Here is a 21,083-nt window from a genome sequence, read left to right on the forward strand (position 1 = left end):
GCTACTAGCAACTGTGTGGAGGAGGGTTAGGGGCGCATCCACAATCTCATAAGGCGTGTATCATGTGGACGCCTGGACAGTTTTGTTGTAATTACTTAGAACTCCTCATGGGAGCGACAGAAACTACGCAATATAGCTTGAGCTACTTCGTCTTTAAACCAGGGGTTCCCTAGCCTGGAAATCCAGACCCAAATCTGAAAGATTAAGGCATTGAGTAATGAAAGTTGCCCATCTCACAATTAAAAGTCTCACTGGCCTCAATTGGATAACACTACGACCAACCAGAGCCTCATATGCTTAGCTACAAGCGGAGCTAACTGGTAGATTAAATTGTTGTCGTCTTTTTTGCTGGCCTCTGGCCCGCCTATTTCAGATACACCGATGTGTTTGGTGCAGCTCGGTTACAAGAGTATAGTTAATGAGCAGCATTACTCGATGCCAGAGTAACTCACTGAGCATGCAGGGCCAGTTTACTTCTGGGCTTTATTACCGAGGGACTGATCTGGAGACTCATGGCATTGGTTTATTGTGAGGGGAAAGGTGGGCGTGACAAAGGTGGGCTTTACCTGCCGGTTACACAAGCAGAAAAAATGTACATAGTCATCATGGATATTGTCCATATCATATTGTCCACACATTCCCTGACAGAAGGGAGGCATATTTTTCCCTGCAACTAACCATGAATAGTGTGTGCTGCTGTGTGGCAATAAGCCGAAAGCGGCAAGCTTCCTGCAATTGCAAAGCTTGACCCACCTAACAGCGCAGCACATTTGATTTTTACTTCAGGTATTTCAGGGCTTAAAGTTAAAAGATTTATACTTTCATCAATGGATATCTCATGGGTTTATCTCCTCTACTTATGCCTTTCATTCTGTTGGTAATTGCATTCACCCCCTCAGGTCCCAGTCATTCATTCTGTCTAATTAGCTCTCCTGACCCTCTAAGCATGGCTGTGACCTCTTCATCCAGTACAGGCGCTGACTTCTGCCTCATCACTTTGACTGCTGGCTGACACGTGACCAGTGCTAAACGGAGGATGGATCCTTCCTGGGCCAATATGTGCAAAAAATGTGCAGAATCCAGTATTTGTAGCACTTTTATAGGAGTTTTAACTGTGCTTATGTGAGTTAATAAAAAAAACATGGTGTCCCATGGAAAGTCCAGACAGACTGCATGTAGGTCACATCTGTGTGGTTAAACCGGCTTGTAATACATGCGATTGGTGTAAAATAACTGCCATTGGCCAGCCCTCCAGAATGCACCAAATTAATTGGTGACTCACTGACTCACATGAACACTGGTGTGAAAAGACTTCTGTCTTGTGTAAGCAAATTTCAGTTGAACAATGGGCCTATTTAAAGCTGACTGGGAGGCTTATTGTAAGCAGAATAATGTTTGAATTAATCAGCACCTAGCTTTGCTTTTCTTCCTCTGTGATTTAGTATCTGTGGGAGGAAACAGGGCAGGGAGTCATAACTCACAAATTAATCATTTATAATCATTCTTCTCACTTGTTGGCTAACTGCAGTGCAACAGTAAAAAAAAAAGAATTAACTTGCACTGATAAGATAAACCGATATGTAAATGACATGTTTCTCTTTATCCTTCAAAATAAATGTATCTCTCTGGGGTTTTATAGGTGCAATACTGCAGTGCAGCTTGAACACTTAGGGTTAGTGTCCACACGTGTGGCATGTGAAGCCCAGAGGACATCTCTGATATGACTCTAATTCTCCATGGCCTGAGCACAAATCATACCACATGTCCTCAGGGACCCAGCTGTAATTCTTAATACACATGTAACTCTCTACAGGGAGGTTACATAAGCTCCTGGCCCAGTCTCACATAGTCTCGCTCACAGCGCTGCGGAGGAGGGTCTTGCTGGTCCACACAACATTCCAGGATGGGAGAAAAACGTGCTCTAGTTTATTGGCATTTTTTTTAAACCAATCACAATCAACTTGGGTCACGGAGCCTCTGCAAAATAGCCTCGGTTAGGAACTTGTTTTGGTGGAACTTGTAAATTCAAGAGTGGTTTTAGTCATGCAACAGAAAACTCAGGTTGGACAGATGGTCCAGCTAGGTGTCTGGATTTACCCTGCAGAGATCTGAGGAGCAGTAACCATAGTACTTATAAATCAACCAGAGTTTAAAATTACAACACAAAGAAAGTGGAAGGTAACGGACATCCGGGGGATATTCCGGCGGCACCGGAGCAATCCCGGAAGTAGATATAAAGTCTTACACAACTCAGGGGAGAAGTCTGTAAAATGACGTCACCTTCAACATTTTCGGCCCCCAGAGCTTTAGACGACGTCTCAATTCAATCCAAACCCAAGGGGTCGACTACTGTTGCAATGTGATTCTTTTCTGTTATTGCTCTCATCTTTCACACTGAAGCACTCGCTGACACTTGCCACAAGCTGGGTTTTAATGGGGCAGTTCCACAGAGATGAGAGGAGTTGCGCTTGACTTTGTCTAGAACAGGGTTAAATGGGGTGATGCTGGTAAGGACAGTTTTACCATCACTGACAAATTATAGTAAAATTCACTCCTCTCCAGCATGGAACATCATTAGTGTAGATTTCCACAAAGAAGAAAATAGCTGCGCTAACATCACAAAATGTGTATGTATGTATTTATGTGCATTTTCAGTTGAGTGGAAATTCTGGAAGTTGAAAAAAGATTAAATGTGATAATGAGAGCAATTAAACAAACATAGCGAATCAGTTATGATTTTTGAATATCTGTCACTCAATCTGTAACAATCCTCATACATAAAACAAAGAAATATTTACATTAGGTAAATACTTGGTTCCCATCTTCTGAGGCTTGGCGTTTGTTAAGATAAGATTAAGATAAGATAATTTGTTTATTAGTCCCCAATGGGGAAATTACTGTACTGCACTCTGTGTACACACTTTTTGTTAGTACTCACACACAGGCCTGAAATACACACACATGCTCAGGACCTATACATGCACTATACATGGAGAGATGTCAGAGTGAGTGGGCTGCCAGCTGAACCAGCGCCCTGAGCGGTCGGGGGGTACGGTGCCTTGCTCAAGGGCACCTGGCAGTGCCCAGGAGGTGAACTGGCATCTCTCCAGCCACCAATCCACGCTCCCAACTTTTTGGGTCCATACGGGGATTTGAACCAGTGACCCTCCGGTTCCCAACCCAACTCCCTATGGACTGAGCTACTGCCACCCATTAATTATTAATTATGTTTCTGCATCCTCTTCTGCAATTGATTTATGCCACCCGACTAGAGAATTAATGCCACTTGCCGGTTTTTGTGATCTGGTCTACATTTGCACATCAAGAGTAGTGGATGGAAACGCATATTCCTTTGCATTTTCTTTTGCAGATTTTCTTGATAAGCGGTTTAAATTGGCATTAAATTTGAATGTATACTGACTGCAGATTAGCAGATTAGCAATGTAAAAGAAATCCACATCAGTTTGTACTTTAGAATCACACTAACTGTAAGCAACAGACATCCAGCACAACATTAGCCACCAAGTTACTACCAGACCTGTGGTTGTAGTAGCAAAAGCCTTGAATGTAACTTTAAATTAAGACAGTGTGTGTAATATTACTTCTAAAAGTAACTTTTTATTTTAGGAATAATATGTTATTTTCTCTTTCAAAAAGTCACGTAAAAGCGTGTTTTAATCTTACTTCATGAAAACATCAGATACTTGCTTCATTCTGTTATTCATTTCTGCAGAGATATAATTTAGTATCTGTGGATGCTTCAGAGGAAGAACATTTCCAACACTGCAGAAAATGCTAAGCTGCAACTTGAGGAGCTGTAAACACAACTATAAATCTGGGGCTCCATCTGTTTTCACACCATTAAGTCTATGATTACTTCTGCTCTGAACAGGGGCCATTTTGTTTCAAAAAATATGGCACTAAAAACTATCAGTGAAGTAAGTTTCAAAATAATTCTTAATTTCTTAGTGGTACTGTATGTGAAGTTGATAGGTCAATAACTGGAATAGTTAACATCATGTAGTTTGTATCAGGAGAGATGAGAAGAGTGATTAATGTACCCACTGTATGTGTAGTAATGTACTCCACATGCAAAGAAGGCTGTGTTAATGGATGGTCTGAGGAGAATTAGTTCAACTACTTGGCTACAGAGCAGCAGCTGTTACTACAACAGTACAACACTAGCACCATCAAAACCAAGAGGCTAACATTACACTTTTACAGCTCCTTACTGAAGGCCTTCTGAGGTTCAGTGTGGCTTGAACTTGCAGGCGGGCTTGATTAGCGACTAACCTTTCATTATCGTCTGTCCATCATCAGCGAGCCTCAGGCCACCGGGAAGAGCCCCCGCTCCAAACTCCAATATTTTTTATGGATTTGGGCTGCTGTATAGAATACTTCAGAACAGCACAGACGTCTGGAGCAAACAGACAGCAGGATGACTGGTAACACATATAAGGTAGGGTCAGTTTGATAATTGGTGATAAAGCCTGTTGTTGAATTAGTAAACAAATTCAAATGGGAGATTTCATGTGGACATTGTCACACTGGGGAAACAAATAACAACAATCAAAGTTAAAGTTTGTAGTAAAAAATAACTATACGCTATATCAACAGGTTCTATTTTTCAAGTTTCACACTCAAATGCTAATTTGCTGCTTGGGGTCTGTGAAAGGATTTGATGACAGTGAATCCTGATTGGTGCGCGGAAGCACATGACATCATCTTCTTCCAACTTTGCCCCACCAACTTCAAACCAGCAAAAAGAGCAAATGTTATCTCACATATGAAAAATTGTTTTAACTTTAGCACAAAATGTTTTGTTCTCGAAGGACCCAATTGCTCATAGTTAGAAGCTGATTGAAAAAAAGGGGTTTTCAGGACCTTTAACATTTTTTTCAATTGGATAATGTAAATACCTCTTTCCAATCAGTCAGTTCCCGTCAGCTCAGTTTTTGGGAAGTAGTAAGCACTGAAGTAGAGTTGGCTTTCTTCCACAGAAAGATAATCTCATGAGATGGGATGAATTTATAACCCCCACTGCAAAATTAGCCATCAGCATGGGAAAAAAATCTTTTCATTTAAATCACTGGCCAACGGGTCAAAGATCCCACTGTAAGATGACTCAAACCTGGACGTCCACTATGGCGAAGCTCCTCTTTAACGACCAGGCTAAACTCATACTAATGCAGCACCCAGGCTCATAGAATCTGGTTCACTTTGATTTATGCTCTTTGATGAGGCTGCATCTTCTTTATGAAGATCCTTTATGATGTGTGAAATTATTCATTTAGGGGTGCATGGCCCTGAGCGGAAACACCTCTACTTGAGAGCCACCAAACACTCCTCAACGGTTTTAATTCACTTTAAGTCCTGGCATCGTATATTTACTGCAATAGATGCTGGTTCAGGTTTTAATCACAGGCATAAAACTAACCCAATAATACAGTGTTTTAAATCATCAGCTCACAGACCAAGGGAATTGTTTACATTCTAATATATATTACACTCTGTTTGAATAAGCTGGAATCATTAAAGAACAGATTTGTAAATCCTCCATTAAAGAGAGATACGATGTGAGGAATCGAGATGTAATCTTTTCATTACATTTCCTCTCCATTGATTATAGCACTTGCTCTGTAAAAGGGAAACTACAGTGACAATAACAAAAGCCTGTTGGAGGGACTTTGATCTTCTTGATGCCATAACAGCATCCTGAATATTCCCTGTGAGGTGTCACACAAAAGAAAGATTTCTTTTTACCATTAGCATGATAGCATGAAGTGTAGTCTGAATAAGACACTTGCAGGAGGCCAAATTATCATTTCCTTTAATCTGATTGTCAGGTGAGGCCGCTGTGAAGTCTTTATCAGCGTAGCCTATTGGCCTTGGCTCAGAATATACGGATATGACCATACACGCAGGGTTAAACCATAGTTACGTGTCAGGACATGTAATGTGGTATGTTTCGCTTACAGGCTATTTGGGCTACATACATGCTGCAGCTCAAAGTGTCCCAATTCTGAGGTTTTTCATGTGTCCCAGTTTTTATGTTTTCTGATCAGTGGGAAGCTGCATGGAGTCACAGTTTTCCAATTCCCATCTGGACAACATGGGGTCAGGGTCTCCATTCTTCAACAGCTTAAATATTAATATACAATCTAGAATTTTTCAGCACTGCCATGGCTCTGTTACTGTGTGAGAAGATTAGGCACAAACCAGGAGCCATGCACTGCAAGTGAACTGTGGACAAGAAGCAGGAGATTCCTTCGTTTGTTACCAGAGTGTACAGCCAAGCGCTGTGGGGCTACTTAGGCACAGTGGTGCTTTGAGCTACATGCTAATGTCAGCATGCTAACAGTGACAATATTAACATGTTGATGCAGGTGTAAAGTTGAACATGTCCACCATCCTAAGCCCTTTTCACACATGCACTGCAACACTGAAATTATCTAGAAATGACTCAGGAAAGCTGTATGTGAGAATGTGAATGTAGTTGGACCAGACATTAAAAGGACTTTACCCTGCCAGCCCCCAAGTACAAAGTTTGTCTAATGTCCGATTTAGCCCATTTATGAGGAATGGAGCAGTTAATTGTCCAATGAAGACGCAAACGACAATGTCTAACTGGAAAGATGACAGGATTCGGGAACTTCTGCCGCTAAGGGCTGACGCCAAAATCGTCAGACTTATTCAAGGAACGGCAAGAGACTTGACTGTAATGACCAAATTATGAACCAGCTATGTGATGTAGTCCGTGTCATGTTCGGCCCCTTGCACGCTCTACCCAGGCACCTCCGCTTGTCTAAACCAAATGGAGTATTTCCAGTAGATGGGGACACATCTGATACGAACAATCTCCCATTGTGTGCTACATGTGTGAAAGGGCAACTGTCAGAAAAATCTGGTCCAGACGTTGTCCGGAGTTCATATGAGAAAACATCAGATAAGAGCAGTAATTTGGCCTTGAAGGTCTATAGTTTGGACATCCGTGGCTACTTTGAAGGCATCAGCCAATTTTTCAGTCACAATGTTTTTATTGTTGTGTATCTGTATGTTATTCACCATGTTGGGTACTGTACACTTTTCCTGATGTAAGTGTGTAATGAATCCAATGTTCAAGCTTGACTAGTGCATTAACACCTGTAACAGCCAACTGGTAGACAGCGTCTGGACAGGAGGCACAGACTGAGCTGTCAAAATAGCCTGCAGAGATGCAAGCAGGGTTCCAGTAATATAAAAATCACATTGCCCATGTAATATTATACTGACCATATGAGTAAAAATGACATAAAGGTTGAATAGTTACAATATAATGTTTACTATATGACATGATATAAATAGCAAAATAAAGCTGGAAAAAGTCATTACTGATCAATACAATACTCAATGACAGAGAGATATGGGTTAGAGGAACATTTTAAAATATTACAACTGATATCATTTAGGGAATAGGATTCATAGAAAAGGACTTAAAAGGAAATATGTTAACATCACTGTGAAGTCAGTCAACAAAATTTCAACTACTGGAAACTCCAATTTTGGGGGTACGTTTGAGATTTATTTCCATTTGAAAATATACCCATAAATTTGTCATATGAAAACAATTATACAACCTTGAACATTTTATCACAACAGGATCACACAAGATAACACCCACGTCCCTGCATTACAAAGAATTGCCCTTAAATGGTTTCTTTTTTCTTAACATTTAAAACATTTTCAACAAAAAAACTAAACAATACAAGATTCCGCTACAACTTTCAAATGGCCATCTATTAAATACTCTCAACCCCATGGTGCCCTAGGGAAGAATCCGAACACACCAGTTTGAAGTGGTGCGATCAAAGGAAAATGTCAGAGGGGGGAAATTCTACCCATAAATCTGTGAAGCTCAACTTTGTCTTGTCCCAAAGAGGGTACCGGCCAGTAAATCTTTGCCATTATATCTGGCCACCAACTCTTTTATATCATATCCAGGGATTTGTCTGGCAGGGAAATCTGCCCGTGATTGATCATGTTATAAAATGGGTTTAACATGCCATTTCTGTTGCTGGAAGCATTTTTTCAGAGTAATAACAACACTCACCACTGCTATTTCTCAGGAAAAATGTCTAGTGCTGCAGGTAAGTAAGCTCTATGGTAAAGACAACCCTTACATTGTAACTACTGTCTCTGAGTTTCCTTGAGTTTAGAAAAATGTTGGAGTCATTCCAAGGGGAACAATGACCTATTTCAAAATGTATGCAGCATTTATCTTTGCATACAAACTTAGATAATCCTCTCTTTTACTCAACAGTGACAATACTGTTGTCACAATGACAGAACAAGAACAAAAGGCCTGGAAAAATGCTTTGGACCCTATCATTCCTTTTAATTGTTCCGTCCCACGAGAAAGGCAATGCGTGCACATGCACAAAGAAACACACAAATGCAACATTCGCTCACAGATGCACTCTCACATTCAAGCGCACACATGAACACAACACACTACCTTTCATACTGCAGCTAAGATGGGTGTTCGACGATTTAGTCCAGACATGTTGCAGCGATGATAACTCTACTGCCACGCAAAGATGCCCCGTCACTCCCAGCAGCTCCCTCCTTCACCTTGATGTCATGGTGAATCGACAACATCATTACTCATCACATCACCACTGAAACACATGCCTAGTGCAGCACTATATCACTCTCATATTGATATGTTGGTTATAGTATTATATTCAATGTAATGTATGAGAACATTATTTCATATGAACACATCCACGGTTTTCACTTTTATATTCACATGCCCACTTTATCACTAAAACCACCGTCATAATGACACCCACTATATTAGTACGTCACTTTCGTTTGTCACAACTCCACTGTGTCTTAGAAAAACAATTTTTTTTTCAGCTGATATGTGTGCACTTTGTTGTAGACTTTGCTATCCTATTCGTCAGTCTGCATTGTTTTCAAATCATTTTCATGTTGACCCGTCGTGGGCCACTAGTTTCTGCAACATCTGCTGATGCCCCGTTGGATTTGCGAGGGACATACTCAATATCAAAGTTGCTCTTATGGCGTCCTTTCCCTCGGCTCCAGGCGAAAAGAAGCAGGAAACAGAAGATGACCACACCTAGGAAGGACAGGCAGCCCATGGCTGTGGATATAATGATAGTCTTAATGTCTATAGGGACTGTCATGTTGTACAGTACTGTCCCATTCCCCCATGTGCTGTTAGAGTCTGTCAGATAGTTTGAGCTCCTGTTGCTATAGTGAGATCTGTCCCCAATGCCCAGGCTCTTCACAGCTAAAGAGGCTGACAGACTAGCGTTGCCAGCAGGGTTACTGGCAATACACAAGTACACCCCGCTGTCGTGTAGCTCTGCTGCCTTGATCTCCAGGGTACCATCTTGTTGGACTTCTACCCTGCCACTGCTCTTGGTTGTGATGTTGCGTCTGTGAGGTGTAATCCAAACCACTGAGGGCCGAGGCGCTCCTTCTGCAATGCAGCTCAGGCGGGCCGGCTGACCCTCATCAGCCATCAGCAACTGGGTCGTGTTGGGTCCAATCCGTGGTTTGGTGCAGGTCATGTATCTGGAGACCAGAGGCTCCTTGAGGTCACGGAGAGGTTTCCCCAAGAGGTGCTCGGGGGCGCTGCACTCTGGCTGCACATCCAGAATCTGAAGAGATGGAGGCTTATGGCTATTGAGCAGCCAAAGCAATCTGCAATCGCACACTAATGGGTTTCCACCCAGACAGAGTCTCTGGAGGCTGTCTGGCGAGGCAAACACTCCACTCTCCAGAGAGTCCAGGCGGTTGTCCGACACATCCAGTAGTTGCAAAGATTTGAGGCCCATAAATGCAAAGGGCTCAATAGAAATCAGCTGAGCCCCTTGGAGGTGGAGCTCCAGCAGGTACGGGAGTTGACCAAGCTCTCCCTTATGGATGTGCTGGATGCGGCAGTAGGACAAGTTGAGATGTGTGAGGTAGGGCAGATTGCGCAGTGCTGCGTCGGGGAAGGCAGACAGGTTAGTGTTGGTTATGAACAACGTTGTGAGGTTGAGGCCATGCAGTGAGAGGGGAGGCAGTGTTTCTAGCCAGGGCCAGTAATCAATCTCTAGGCGGCGGAGACGGAATAACCTCTTAAAGGAGTAAGGCTTGAGAAAACTAATGCTCAGGTAGCGCATGCGCAGTTCGACAAGGCTGTGCAGATGGGCCAGAGCATCAGAAGGAACCACGGTCAGGTTGGAACGTTCCAGAGTCAGACTTTGGAGCCCAAGTAATCCTGTAAAAGCCCGCTGAGAGATGAAAACCAGTTCGTTGTCACCCACCTCAAGGGACGTCAACCTGCGCAGATCTTGGAAGGCATGATCCAGGAGAACCACCAGTCGGTTGTGGCTGAGGTCAAGGCGGGTGAGGTTGGTCAGGCCTGACAGCACGCCGGCAGGAACCAGCTGAAGTAAGTTGCTGCGAAAGTTGAGTGAGCGGAGAGCAAGCTGAGAACGAAACGAGCCGGGCTCGACCACACTGATGAGGTTGTCGCTAAGGTCCAGGTCCTCCAGCTGCTGGAATGAAGAGAAGTTGTCTGGGGTGATGATACGTAGTTTGTTCTTACTGAGGTCTAGGACGCGCGTCTCAATGGGGATGCCTTCAGGGATGGTGGGCAGGCGTTTGCGGTGGCAACTAACCGACTTGCTTTGGGCAGAGCACTCACATCGGGCGGGGCAGCTCAGAGCCGGGCTGGCTAGGAGAAGCAGCAAGGCCCCGCCCAGGAAGAGGTGGCAGTGGTTCAGGGCTGGGTGTCGCATGTCTCTTTTACCCACGTTGCCCTCTGTCATGGCACAGCTTCTTGTCCATATAGCGCACCATCACGAACAAGCCCTGCAAGACACAATACATGAAAAGAAATGTGTTAGAATACTCCACACTCAGTTTAACTCAGACTGTCTTCACCTCTTTGCCCCCCTGCCTTTTTACATTTTCAACCTTTTACACTTCATGTCTTTTTAAACTGCCAAGTCTTTTCTCCCATAATGATCTGTCCCTTTTCCAGGCAAGGTGGATACAATGGAATTAAACTCACAGCAGGGCATGACAGAGCAAGAGAAATATCAGCTGCAAAAAAATGTGAACGTCCATCACTGTGTTAGCACAAAAGTTTCAGGCTTACTGGGGATGTTTCATTAGGATGGAAGATGTTTCAGCCCGATGGCGGGAAATTACCCTTATTAGAGTACAGTGAGGCTAAATGCCCATGCGGAATTGGTCTTTCTGCAAGTGTGTGATTGTGTATTTTGCATCAACGATAATGGTGTATGCTTCTAAGAGGGCGGACTAGGTTGCAAGTGTTCAAACTAAAATACAAACTACAGGGAATGAAATGGCAGCGAGTATTCGCTTCATTTCGTGAATCCACCAGGCATATGTATTTCTCCTTTTAGTAATCAACATACTGAGTCATCTAACTGGCTCATTGTTTTTTTTTTGTTTTTTTTTACATTGAATGGACTTTACAGTTTCTATATTTGTAAATTGAAATCTAAACGTACATTATTTTAGGTAGAGAATGCATATATAACCTATTTAATGATCAATAAAAAAAGCAAGCAATCAGCGCAAGTACTGTGAAAAATAACATATGCATACATTTACATAATCAACACAACAGTGTCTCTTTGCTTCATTGCTTTGATGCTCTATTAGTTTCTGTCCCTAAAAATGACTCTTTATAGTCTAAATTTGTTGTATGACTTTTATTCTTGAAATGATCGGGCTTTTCCAAAGCTGGCTGAATCCCAATATGTACAGTATGGTAGAGAAACATCACTGCAGCCAGTCACTGTGCTTGTCTCTGTGGCACACACAGTCTCAGCTCATGATGATAAAAAGCATGTTGGCATAGCAGCACTGTCTACTCTACAAAACAGGATAACTGAACTTGTAAAAATCAATAAACAAAAGGACAATGATGCATATTATTTTGTCTTTAGAAGTTTAACAGTATTTTACAATATGAGGAAATTAAGTTTAATTAAAGTTTGCAGTGATTCTTGAAATATTTTGGATTGCTTTGGTGATTGTTTTTTTCTGGTTATTTCTTCTTCTTGCATTTTACTCACTTACTCATTGAACCTCCAATTCTCAACCACAATAGGTTTTTTTTTTTTGGAAAGAGAAGATAACGGCTGGGTGATGAGGGCACGAATCTATAAGTCAAACATGAAACATAAAACAGTATGCTCTCTGAGAAACGTGTTTCCTCATGGCTTGGAAAGACACAGACCTTTTACAGAAAAAACACTTTCCAGCAGCCACAGGTTGTTGAATTGACAGATGGCTATGCAGACAGTGAGGCAGACCGTAATTGCCTCATTACCAGTGGTATCTGCATTCTGCTCATGGCGATCTTTGCCAATTAGGTGTGTACAATGTAAGACACATCTGTGAGCACTGGAAATTTAAGTGCACATCAGAAAAGGCAAAGCAAAATGCTAGAAATATGAAAGGTGCCTTTAAAAAGACTTTTGACTGCTTGCAGAGCTCTGTCAGTCACTGCAAAGCATTTCAAGCCAATCAAATCCAGCCAAGGTGAGCAGATGAAGAGCATGCAGACAGTCACATACCTTTACTTTGATAGTGAAGTGAGTAACGTTCAGAAAATAGCCGAGAAGAGGCAGAAGGAGCCGGAGAGCGCACACACTCACTCTGTCTCTTTCCCACAGCACTCACCCCACCGCCCGGCTCAGCAGCTGCACTGCTCTCATCTCCATATCGCTCCTCTTTCTTCCTCTCGCTGTTTTATCTCTCTGTCCTCCTGTTCACACATCTTCCACCTAACTCCTTTTCTCTCCCTGGTCCTTCATGGCCTGGCAAAAGCCCCAGTCTGTTCATCAGTCCCTGCAGGCTGGGCTTTTATCGATCTCAGCACAGAAACATCAGATGCCAGGAATGTAGCCTTTAACAAAGAGCAGGCCGTTGCCACAGCAACTACAAACCCTTACTCCCATCCGCTCTATGTAGTGTGTCAATCACATTAATGAAAAAAAGAAGGAAATAGAATAAGGAGGTTGACGTTATTTTTTCCTATTCCTTTGGTCTTCGCAGTAGGGGAACACACACATTGAATACATACCTGGAAATTCAGTTTCATTGGTTTAGCAGAGACGAGTTTAAGGTGTTTCCAATCTGTCATTCTGGACGCCTTGCTATTTGTCAACCTGTCTTGTTGCCCATCACTCTGGTGCTCTGGTAACTATTTCTGTCTGTCTACCTTATTATCTGTCCACAAGCCTGCTTCTGTTTTTGTGTATTTATCTGTCTGCCTTTAGCCGTCAGCCTCAGTACCTCTCTGCCTCTCTGTTCAATAATTACAGTCCAGTTGTCTGTTGCTGCAGTGGGGAACTGGTCTGGTGATGTGTTGGAGGAGAGTTGTGTGTCAGGCAGCATGCTGTCTCACCAGGGTTCTGCTAAGAGAGTTGGTGCGGACATGAAAACATGACAGCCTTGTAAGTAATTTAAGCTCATAACAGAGAAAAGAACATGCTAAAATGGCTATTGTCATTTGGACCTTTTTTACTGTGTCTGGAGTTAAACCTTAAAAGAAAGAAAGGGAACACTGAACACATCTAAATTCTTAACTGTGAATGTATTTGAGTTCACAGAGACTTTTTCAGCATTGTAATGCTGTAATCCTAACAGTTCTGACATATTTACATGAGATATCTTAAATCAAAATATGTCCAGATCCAGGTTTCATGGTGGAGATAAAATAAAAATGATTCCCCAAATACTGTAAATCATAGCTTGAGATCAAATTACCATTTTAGCACATATAAGTAGATAAGCTTAAAAAATGACAGCTTGATACGCCGAAGACCAATCCATACGTGGCATACAAAGCCCACTGTTTTCCAACTGCTTTTTGTTTTCAGGTTTTCAGTAATTGTTTTTAAGACATGTTTCTCCCACCACAGAATGACTGAACGGACAGCTGATAGAGGTTGGCAGAATGTGATATAATATAACAGCATGTGATCCTTCAAGTCTGTATGGCAAATGTTTCAAAGATATGGCAAATGTTTCAAACAATGACAGTAACTGATCTGAACAGAAAATCCCTAAACTGTAGCTAGCATTTTAGCAAATTCTTCTTCAAACATTAAAATCAATATGTGAGGTAATTGCTGAAAAGAATGGTGGCTTTCGCAGCCTATATTTTCTTTTGTTTCATGTGGCACCTGTTCAGCGTTAGCTGGAGATTTAGTAGCTTGTTTTAACGAGGCCTGTGTTTTCCCAACTAAATAGAGCTAAAGCTTTTCAGACTTTCTGGCAATGGCAGATGGTGGAAGGAGTGAATGGCAGATGGAAATAAAAATCTCTTCCAAAATGGTTAGGAGTAAGAAATGTGGTACCAAATTTAAAAAACAACAACAATTACAAATAATATAGGAATGATACCAAATTTGTAATCTTTGATCTCATTAATAGGTATCACATCTAATAGCACATTTGTAGACATTCCAAATGACTTTTTAGAGCTGCACCAATATATGTATATTTACAAGAAAGAAAATTACTACATGTAATGTGTTACTCCTAGTAATCATGATCACGTAACTCTGCAATTAAGGAACATTTTAGACTCTCCAGCATTTCTGATAAAAAAATGGATGTAGCTGCTAAAGAGCTGGATATTTCCCTCTGGAGTTGGTGGATACCAAAACAGAACTGAATGGAAGGAGAGTGAATGGCTTGGCATTGATTCGCTAGGTGGACAAAAGCTTGACTCTAAATCAATGCTAATGTTGCTCTGTTTGTAAATAAGCTGTTTGCCAACATGTTCACAATATCAACTTTACAAGCTGACAATATAATTGAATGGAAGTTCAAATAAAGAATTTACAGACTTTAGAAGAAGTTACCTATGGCACATTACAGGCTTATGATTGAGAGGCCTATGTTTCAAGATGGAAAACATGCAAGATCCCACAGAATTCTGGGTAAATGGTAGTGGTGACGGGGGTCATTGAGAAGGGCAGCCTGATGTTGAGCGTTTTGGGATTTGGTTCTGAATTGGATTAGAGTCAGTGAAACTGTAGAAAATCTGACAGCCGAAAAGGAGCTGTAGGGTGATGCATGAGTCACTGTGAGAGTGAGAGCGAGAGACAGAAGAAGGATGAATAAAGAGAGTGCCGTATGAGGGAAGCAGAAATACATGAAGAAATGAGGAAAGCCAAGCTTATACGAGATTAGATAAAAACCCTTGTTTGCTCGAGTTGACTGTGATTTCTAATGTGAATTTAACCGAGTAAAGCTTGAGAATCTGCTCTTCCAACAGATCTCCGAAATACTCAAAGCAGTGCTCGGTGCACATGATTTTAATCTTTCAAGACAAACACCATTAAAGCCCTGTTCATTATCACACCACATCACATTTGGCAGGAGCAGAGCAAATGCATTTTAGACGAAGAGAAGGACTTAATTGGACTGTACCAATTAATGTTTAAACTACTCCAAATTACAGTATTGATTGACACAAAATTATCTATGAATTAATAATGATCGTATTGACTTTTCTTCGTGCCCTAAGGTGTCCAATAAATCAATGCTTTGTGCTGTATCTTTGCGAGAAGTACCATCTGCAGTACAGTACCTTTGAGCTAACGTTAATGGCACGGTTACCCTAATATGTGTAGTTTGAGGTATACAACATTTAAAAGCATGGGTGGCTTTTGTGGTGCATAATAATCTTGGCTATAAATCCTTTCCTCCGCTTTGCACAACGTTGCCGAGATGAGACTTTGAATTCACTAGATGCAATTATTTTGCACCCAGCTTCCTTGGGAAAAAACCCATTGTTATTTTCCTCAACATAAATCATATTCAAGACAGCCTCTGCAAAGAAGTTAAGTACCCATTTTACACTTGTTTGCTTATTTAAAAAAAAAAATACATATATATGTATATATATATAATTTTTTCATTTGTCACTTTGGATAACTGGAGTCATACAAAAGTGCACAGTATTCATTCATTCTGATGTTTTCCATTGAAATATTAAACATGGACCTGACTGTGCTGCTTAGCTCATTTCCAGATTTGATGGTGACATGAATAATGGAATTATTTCACATGAGAGAGTTCACATGTATGCGCTTATTGCCGCAATGTGAGCATGTGATATGGCATAGAGCGCAATTGACCTGAGAGGACACATTGTTAAACTGATCATCCTTATTGCATCTATGCGTTGTTGCACAAACAAACATGCGTGCAAATTATGTTTACGACCACTAAACAGTGTTTATCATGTGTTTTAAAGGGGGCCCCTGATGTGTAACACTGAATTAAGAAAAAATGAAGGATACAATTTACCCCAAAAAAAACCTGTTAATTTTTATGTCCACACCATTACATTATCCAGAAGATGTAGACAAAGAGAAGCAGGAATTTTAAGCTTTGAGACAACCGAGATGTGCAAAAAGCACAACTGTCTGTGTAGCCTCAGCTCATTTGAATGATAATTCACTGTCTATTCACAAACAAATGCTAACAAGCCACATGTATTTTCTATTCTGGGGAATTGTGGCACTCTGCACACCGACTAACCACCCTGCAGAGTGCAAAATGTCAGCAGAGTTTTCAGAATGCTGTTGGGAATCGGAAGTTGAACCGTGTTCTTCGCGGCTAATTAGTGCTTTTGCATTCAAACTCTGCCAATTAAGCAGCTCCTTTCTGCACCACTGGCCATGTTTCCTCTGAAGCGGTGCCTTGTTGAGCCATCAACAGTGTATCCTGTCTTCCACCATGTGGCTTGTTGTATGTCTGATGTGCTGCAGGCTCACAAGGGATACAGCTTTACCCTGCAGTCTCTGGATTTAGAAAAGTCCAGTTAATACTTAGTCAGTGTTTGCTCAAACTGAAAGACAGAGAGAGGGATGGTCTAGTGCTTCGAAACTACAGCCTCCAGAACTGAAACAAAGAGCACCACCACTCCCTACCAGAGCCTCCATGCTGTGGACATGAATAATGTGAACATAACGTTTTCTCCACCAACTGAATTATGTCACAGCAGCAGGTGGCATTTTTTTTCCTGTTTGTTACTTTTAAAATTGTATTAAAGGCTCTTTCAGATATGCTTGTCGTTACATAGATACTGTACGATGGCAATTTTTACATGAGTGGCTCATGTCTGAATAAGCACACAAGTTACCTTTGTGTACGGGTAGTGTGCACTCTCACTCACTCAGACCTTCACAATTCTCTGACATGGCACTGTCGGCACACGCCTGAATTAAATGGCGTCAGATTAGCAATGAAAATGACCATGTAAAATGTGATAGGTGTCACTCAAATTTCCAAACCAACAGAAAATGATCAGCCTAACTCTGCTCTATTTGTTTACCGTTTGGGTTTTATGGTTTACTGTTGTGATTTAGTTTCAATGCTGTGTTCAAGGTATACTGTTTAACTTTTGCCCATTAAAATGTCTTTAAACAACTAGACCTATGTTAATATTTTGGTGAGTAGTACATTATCCCAAATGTTTCCAGCAATGTTCAAACCCAGAGAAATCTGTAATTTTAATCAAGGTAATTCCTTTCAATGAAGTCATATCCCCCTTTGAGCATGCATCAGCATAGTTATTGTTTGCCAGAATCGGTCCTAAATTGACTTATTATCCAGTTTGGAGCCACATTTTTCCAATACACTTTCAGTATCTTTGTAATTTAAACTATGAAGGATTTTAGTCATTAGACATCTGGAGCTTAAGTTCAGCTGAGCCCCTTTGGTTTGTCTTCTGCCCGCCAAATAGCATCAGAAAAACACTGATATTTATATTAACGGCGTTATTTATTGTTTTTACCGGTTGGAATCACTGGATTAGTTTGTTTTGGAGAGGAGGAGGAGACCCCTATGGATAATTTAAAACCTCCTGAACAATGAACACGGAAGGAATCCTAACCGGGAGAAACTGACTGCCACAATGGTGGTGAGGACCATAATTCCCCTGATCCCACGCTACTTCACCACGTCACCAAATTCAATCTTTTGATATTGTTTTGATTTAGAGACCCCTTAGCACATTTTTTTTTATCTTACAATTACATAATGTGCATTTAAGATGCAGCAAGCGGCTGTTTACCACAAAAAGCCCTAAAAACCTACTTTACACAACTCTCTCAGTACCAAATGTTAGCTGGTGAACATACTGAAGCATTTCGTAGCTAAAGAGTACAGATAATTCCTTCAGACGTTGGTGGAGATGAAAAAAGAGCTAAAAGGAGAGAGGGAATATTGGACTTAAATTTGGTAGATGAAATTAAAACTATATGGGGTAGTTTCTGTCGCCCCCGATGAGGAATTCTAAATAATGACCAAAAGAAATGTTGGCGTTTCCACATAATACAAGCCTTACATTATTGCGCACTGCCCCCCACCCCGCCTCCACGCAGTTACCAGTAGCCAAGGAGGACACAGAGGAGTTGTGTGGAGCTGATAGTCTTAATTAGCATTGTAGCAACTCATTTGGCAATGGCTTGAATGTAACGGATGTTCATTCATATAAAAAAGTTGTGCACTAAAGCTTTAAGACTACACATTAATGTTATTGTTGCACCACCCCTCTAAAGGGCTGGAGAAAGGCATTAAAGCAGGATTAATGTCTTGTCTTTTTGTGCTAACGCTGGTCATTAATTAAGGCTCCAACAGCAAAATATGTTTTAAAATCCAGCAGCAAAATGCAGCATTTTAGAAAACAGAAAACATGCAAGTGTGAATCTTGCAAAAACTATGGCTCTTTCTTTAACAACCCTGTCATGTCTGAATGTTCACACCTATGTTTCCATGACAAAAAGCAATTACTTTCTGCTTTCAGCCACAACAAAAACTTGAGAGGTAGTTTGTAAGTTACTAATTTACAGTAAAATGTGAATACAAAAGCTTTATTTGACAAATTAAAAAGTCATCAAGCTTGTAAATGTCAGAAAGTGATTGATTACTGTCTTTTTCCTTCAAATGCTTCTTCCAGAAGGTAAAGGACCCCCAAAAAAGTTAATTAAAGGTCCCATGGCAAAACAATTTCACTTTATGGCCAGCCTGCCTAGTGTGCCCCAGTGACTAGAAATTGTGATAGGTGTAAACCAAGTACTGGGTATCCTAATTTTACATTTGCCTCTTATGACCTCATAAGGGGCAAGGTTACCTCCCCTGTCTCTGCTTTGCCTGCCCAGAGAATTTGGCTCACCCCTGAGAGAGAGACATTATGGCTTTCAAACAAGCAAAGTGTCAGTTGGTCAAGGCCACACCCCCAGCCTCCACCTTGCCCCCCTCAGTGGCTGTAATTCTGCACCAAGGCTGAATTTTGGGAAAGAGACTTCAGATATGGTATTAGGAGACCACTAAGGTCTTTATAAAAGCATCCAAAGAGCACCATGTCATGGGACCTTTAAGGTCTTTACTCATTTTCCTCATTAATTAGCAACGAGTTAAGTAGCTCATCTATCAGCTGCTTGCCAAATGATCCCACTTAAAATGTATTCCCCTAAACATTAGCATGCACACACACTCAAATCTGTAGCTATTGGTAGAGACAACTGTGTAGCAATATTCATACTACATTGTACATTTGATATTCTACCTCAGCACCTTTGTAATTGTCACACAGTAATCATATTGTGTGAAATGATTGCTTGAAAAGAGGCCATTGCTTAATTTCAATGGCTGCTCTGGTTTCCTCCAAAAGGAATAATCAGATTTTCCACCGTGTGTCGACTGGCATTAGGCTTCTCTACCTATCTTGGCAAGTGTTTTGTGGAATAGCACTCTCACAATGTCTCTTGTTGTTGCATATAAATCCCAGTGTTACTTGAAGGACACTCGCCATATTAGGTTCCTGTCTAATTTTAGTCTCGAGAGGTAGAACTCATCCATTTTTCATGGTATACGTGTCCCACCACTAATTCAAAGGACTCTTCCCCATTCACCAAAACAAGATTTGTCTTAGCATTTCCCGCTCCCATTCCAATGTTACCTTATGCAAATAAGTTCCATGCAATGTGTTTCAACACTACATTATCGTTTAGTTCCAAGTTACAGCCGTTTGTAGGAGTGCCAGCGAAGGTTCACTGCAGCTGGGCATGGGATTATCTTCGGTTAAGCTTGTGTGAAATCCTAACAACCGTATTGAAAACACCAAAAAAGCCCACATACAAGGTTTTGTACTTGACTGGAGAAAATAGACACAAAATGTCACATATGATTTTCTTTTTCAGTAGGTGAAGGAACTTCGTGGCTACAATCAATTTCAGATTACGGCAAAAAGGAGTCGCCACTTTAAAAGGTCATGTGTTAACTTCCCTTTCCTTACCTCTAGAAATAAAAGGGAAAAAGGAGCCCATTGATGTTAGACGGTGTCTTCTTGTCAACATTTTTATGTTTGCCACAAAACTCAGGGGAGACATTTGTACTGTCCTAGTAGGGGCCTGTTGCAATTATATGGTGCCCACATCGATCCCAAGTATTGATTAAAGTTCGTCCTTGATTTTAAGATTCAACAGGCGCTTCTCTGGATTTCAGAGAAAATGAAAACAATGGAAATAGCTCTCATTTGAAAACAGCTAGGGACCTCATAAATAAGGTATTTTAATTGACTTTAAGAAGAGAAACATGACTTCCTCTATCTTGTGTCTGTGATGTGTTTAAGAGAACGGAAGCTTTGACAAGAGTCAATATGAACAGCTGGAATCAAATATTAGGAGAGATAAACAGATGTGATGCAACAGCCTTTTTTTAATTAACTTTTATAGTACAGATGTTTAGATATTGAAAAGAATCAAGTTTAACCCATCACAGCACTAATTCATTATTTTTTGGCCTCATGAAAAGGTAAAAAACAGGAATCACATGAACGTTCCGAAACAACAGTTGCATTCTCTCCAACTTGCGCTGCTTTAATGGACATCAGTGCCTTGACCGCAGCGGTCTCCTCTGGAAGATTATTAATCTTTGATCATTTACAATTTATTGTTTGTAGGTGGCTTTTTGATGACTCATGGTCCTTAACTGCTTCTAATTTTAAGTTTTTAGTCTTGATT

At 41.1% G+C, this 21,083-nt stretch overlaps 1 protein-coding gene across 1 annotated transcript in view; it reads right to left on the minus strand.

The window, feature by feature from the left end:
- Positions 1-7,297: 7,297 nt before the first annotated feature.
- lingo2b (leucine rich repeat and Ig domain containing 2b) overlaps positions 7,298-21,083 on the minus strand; it is a 35,259-nt gene continuing 21,473 nt past the window's right edge. Inside the window, exon 2 of the mRNA XM_032500065.1 lies at positions 7,298-10,869. Coding sequence (XP_032355956.1) covers positions 8,958-10,826 — 1,869 coding nt within the window. The 5' untranslated portion in view covers positions 10,827-10,869 and the 3' untranslated portion in view covers positions 7,298-8,957. The remainder of the gene's footprint in view (positions 10,870-21,083) is intronic.

This window comes from Etheostoma spectabile, chromosome 20 (genome assembly GCF_008692095.1).
Source record: "Etheostoma spectabile isolate EspeVRDwgs_2016 chromosome 20, UIUC_Espe_1.0, whole genome shotgun sequence".
Classification (NCBI taxonomy): domain Eukaryota; kingdom Metazoa; phylum Chordata; class Actinopteri; order Perciformes; family Percidae; genus Etheostoma; species Etheostoma spectabile.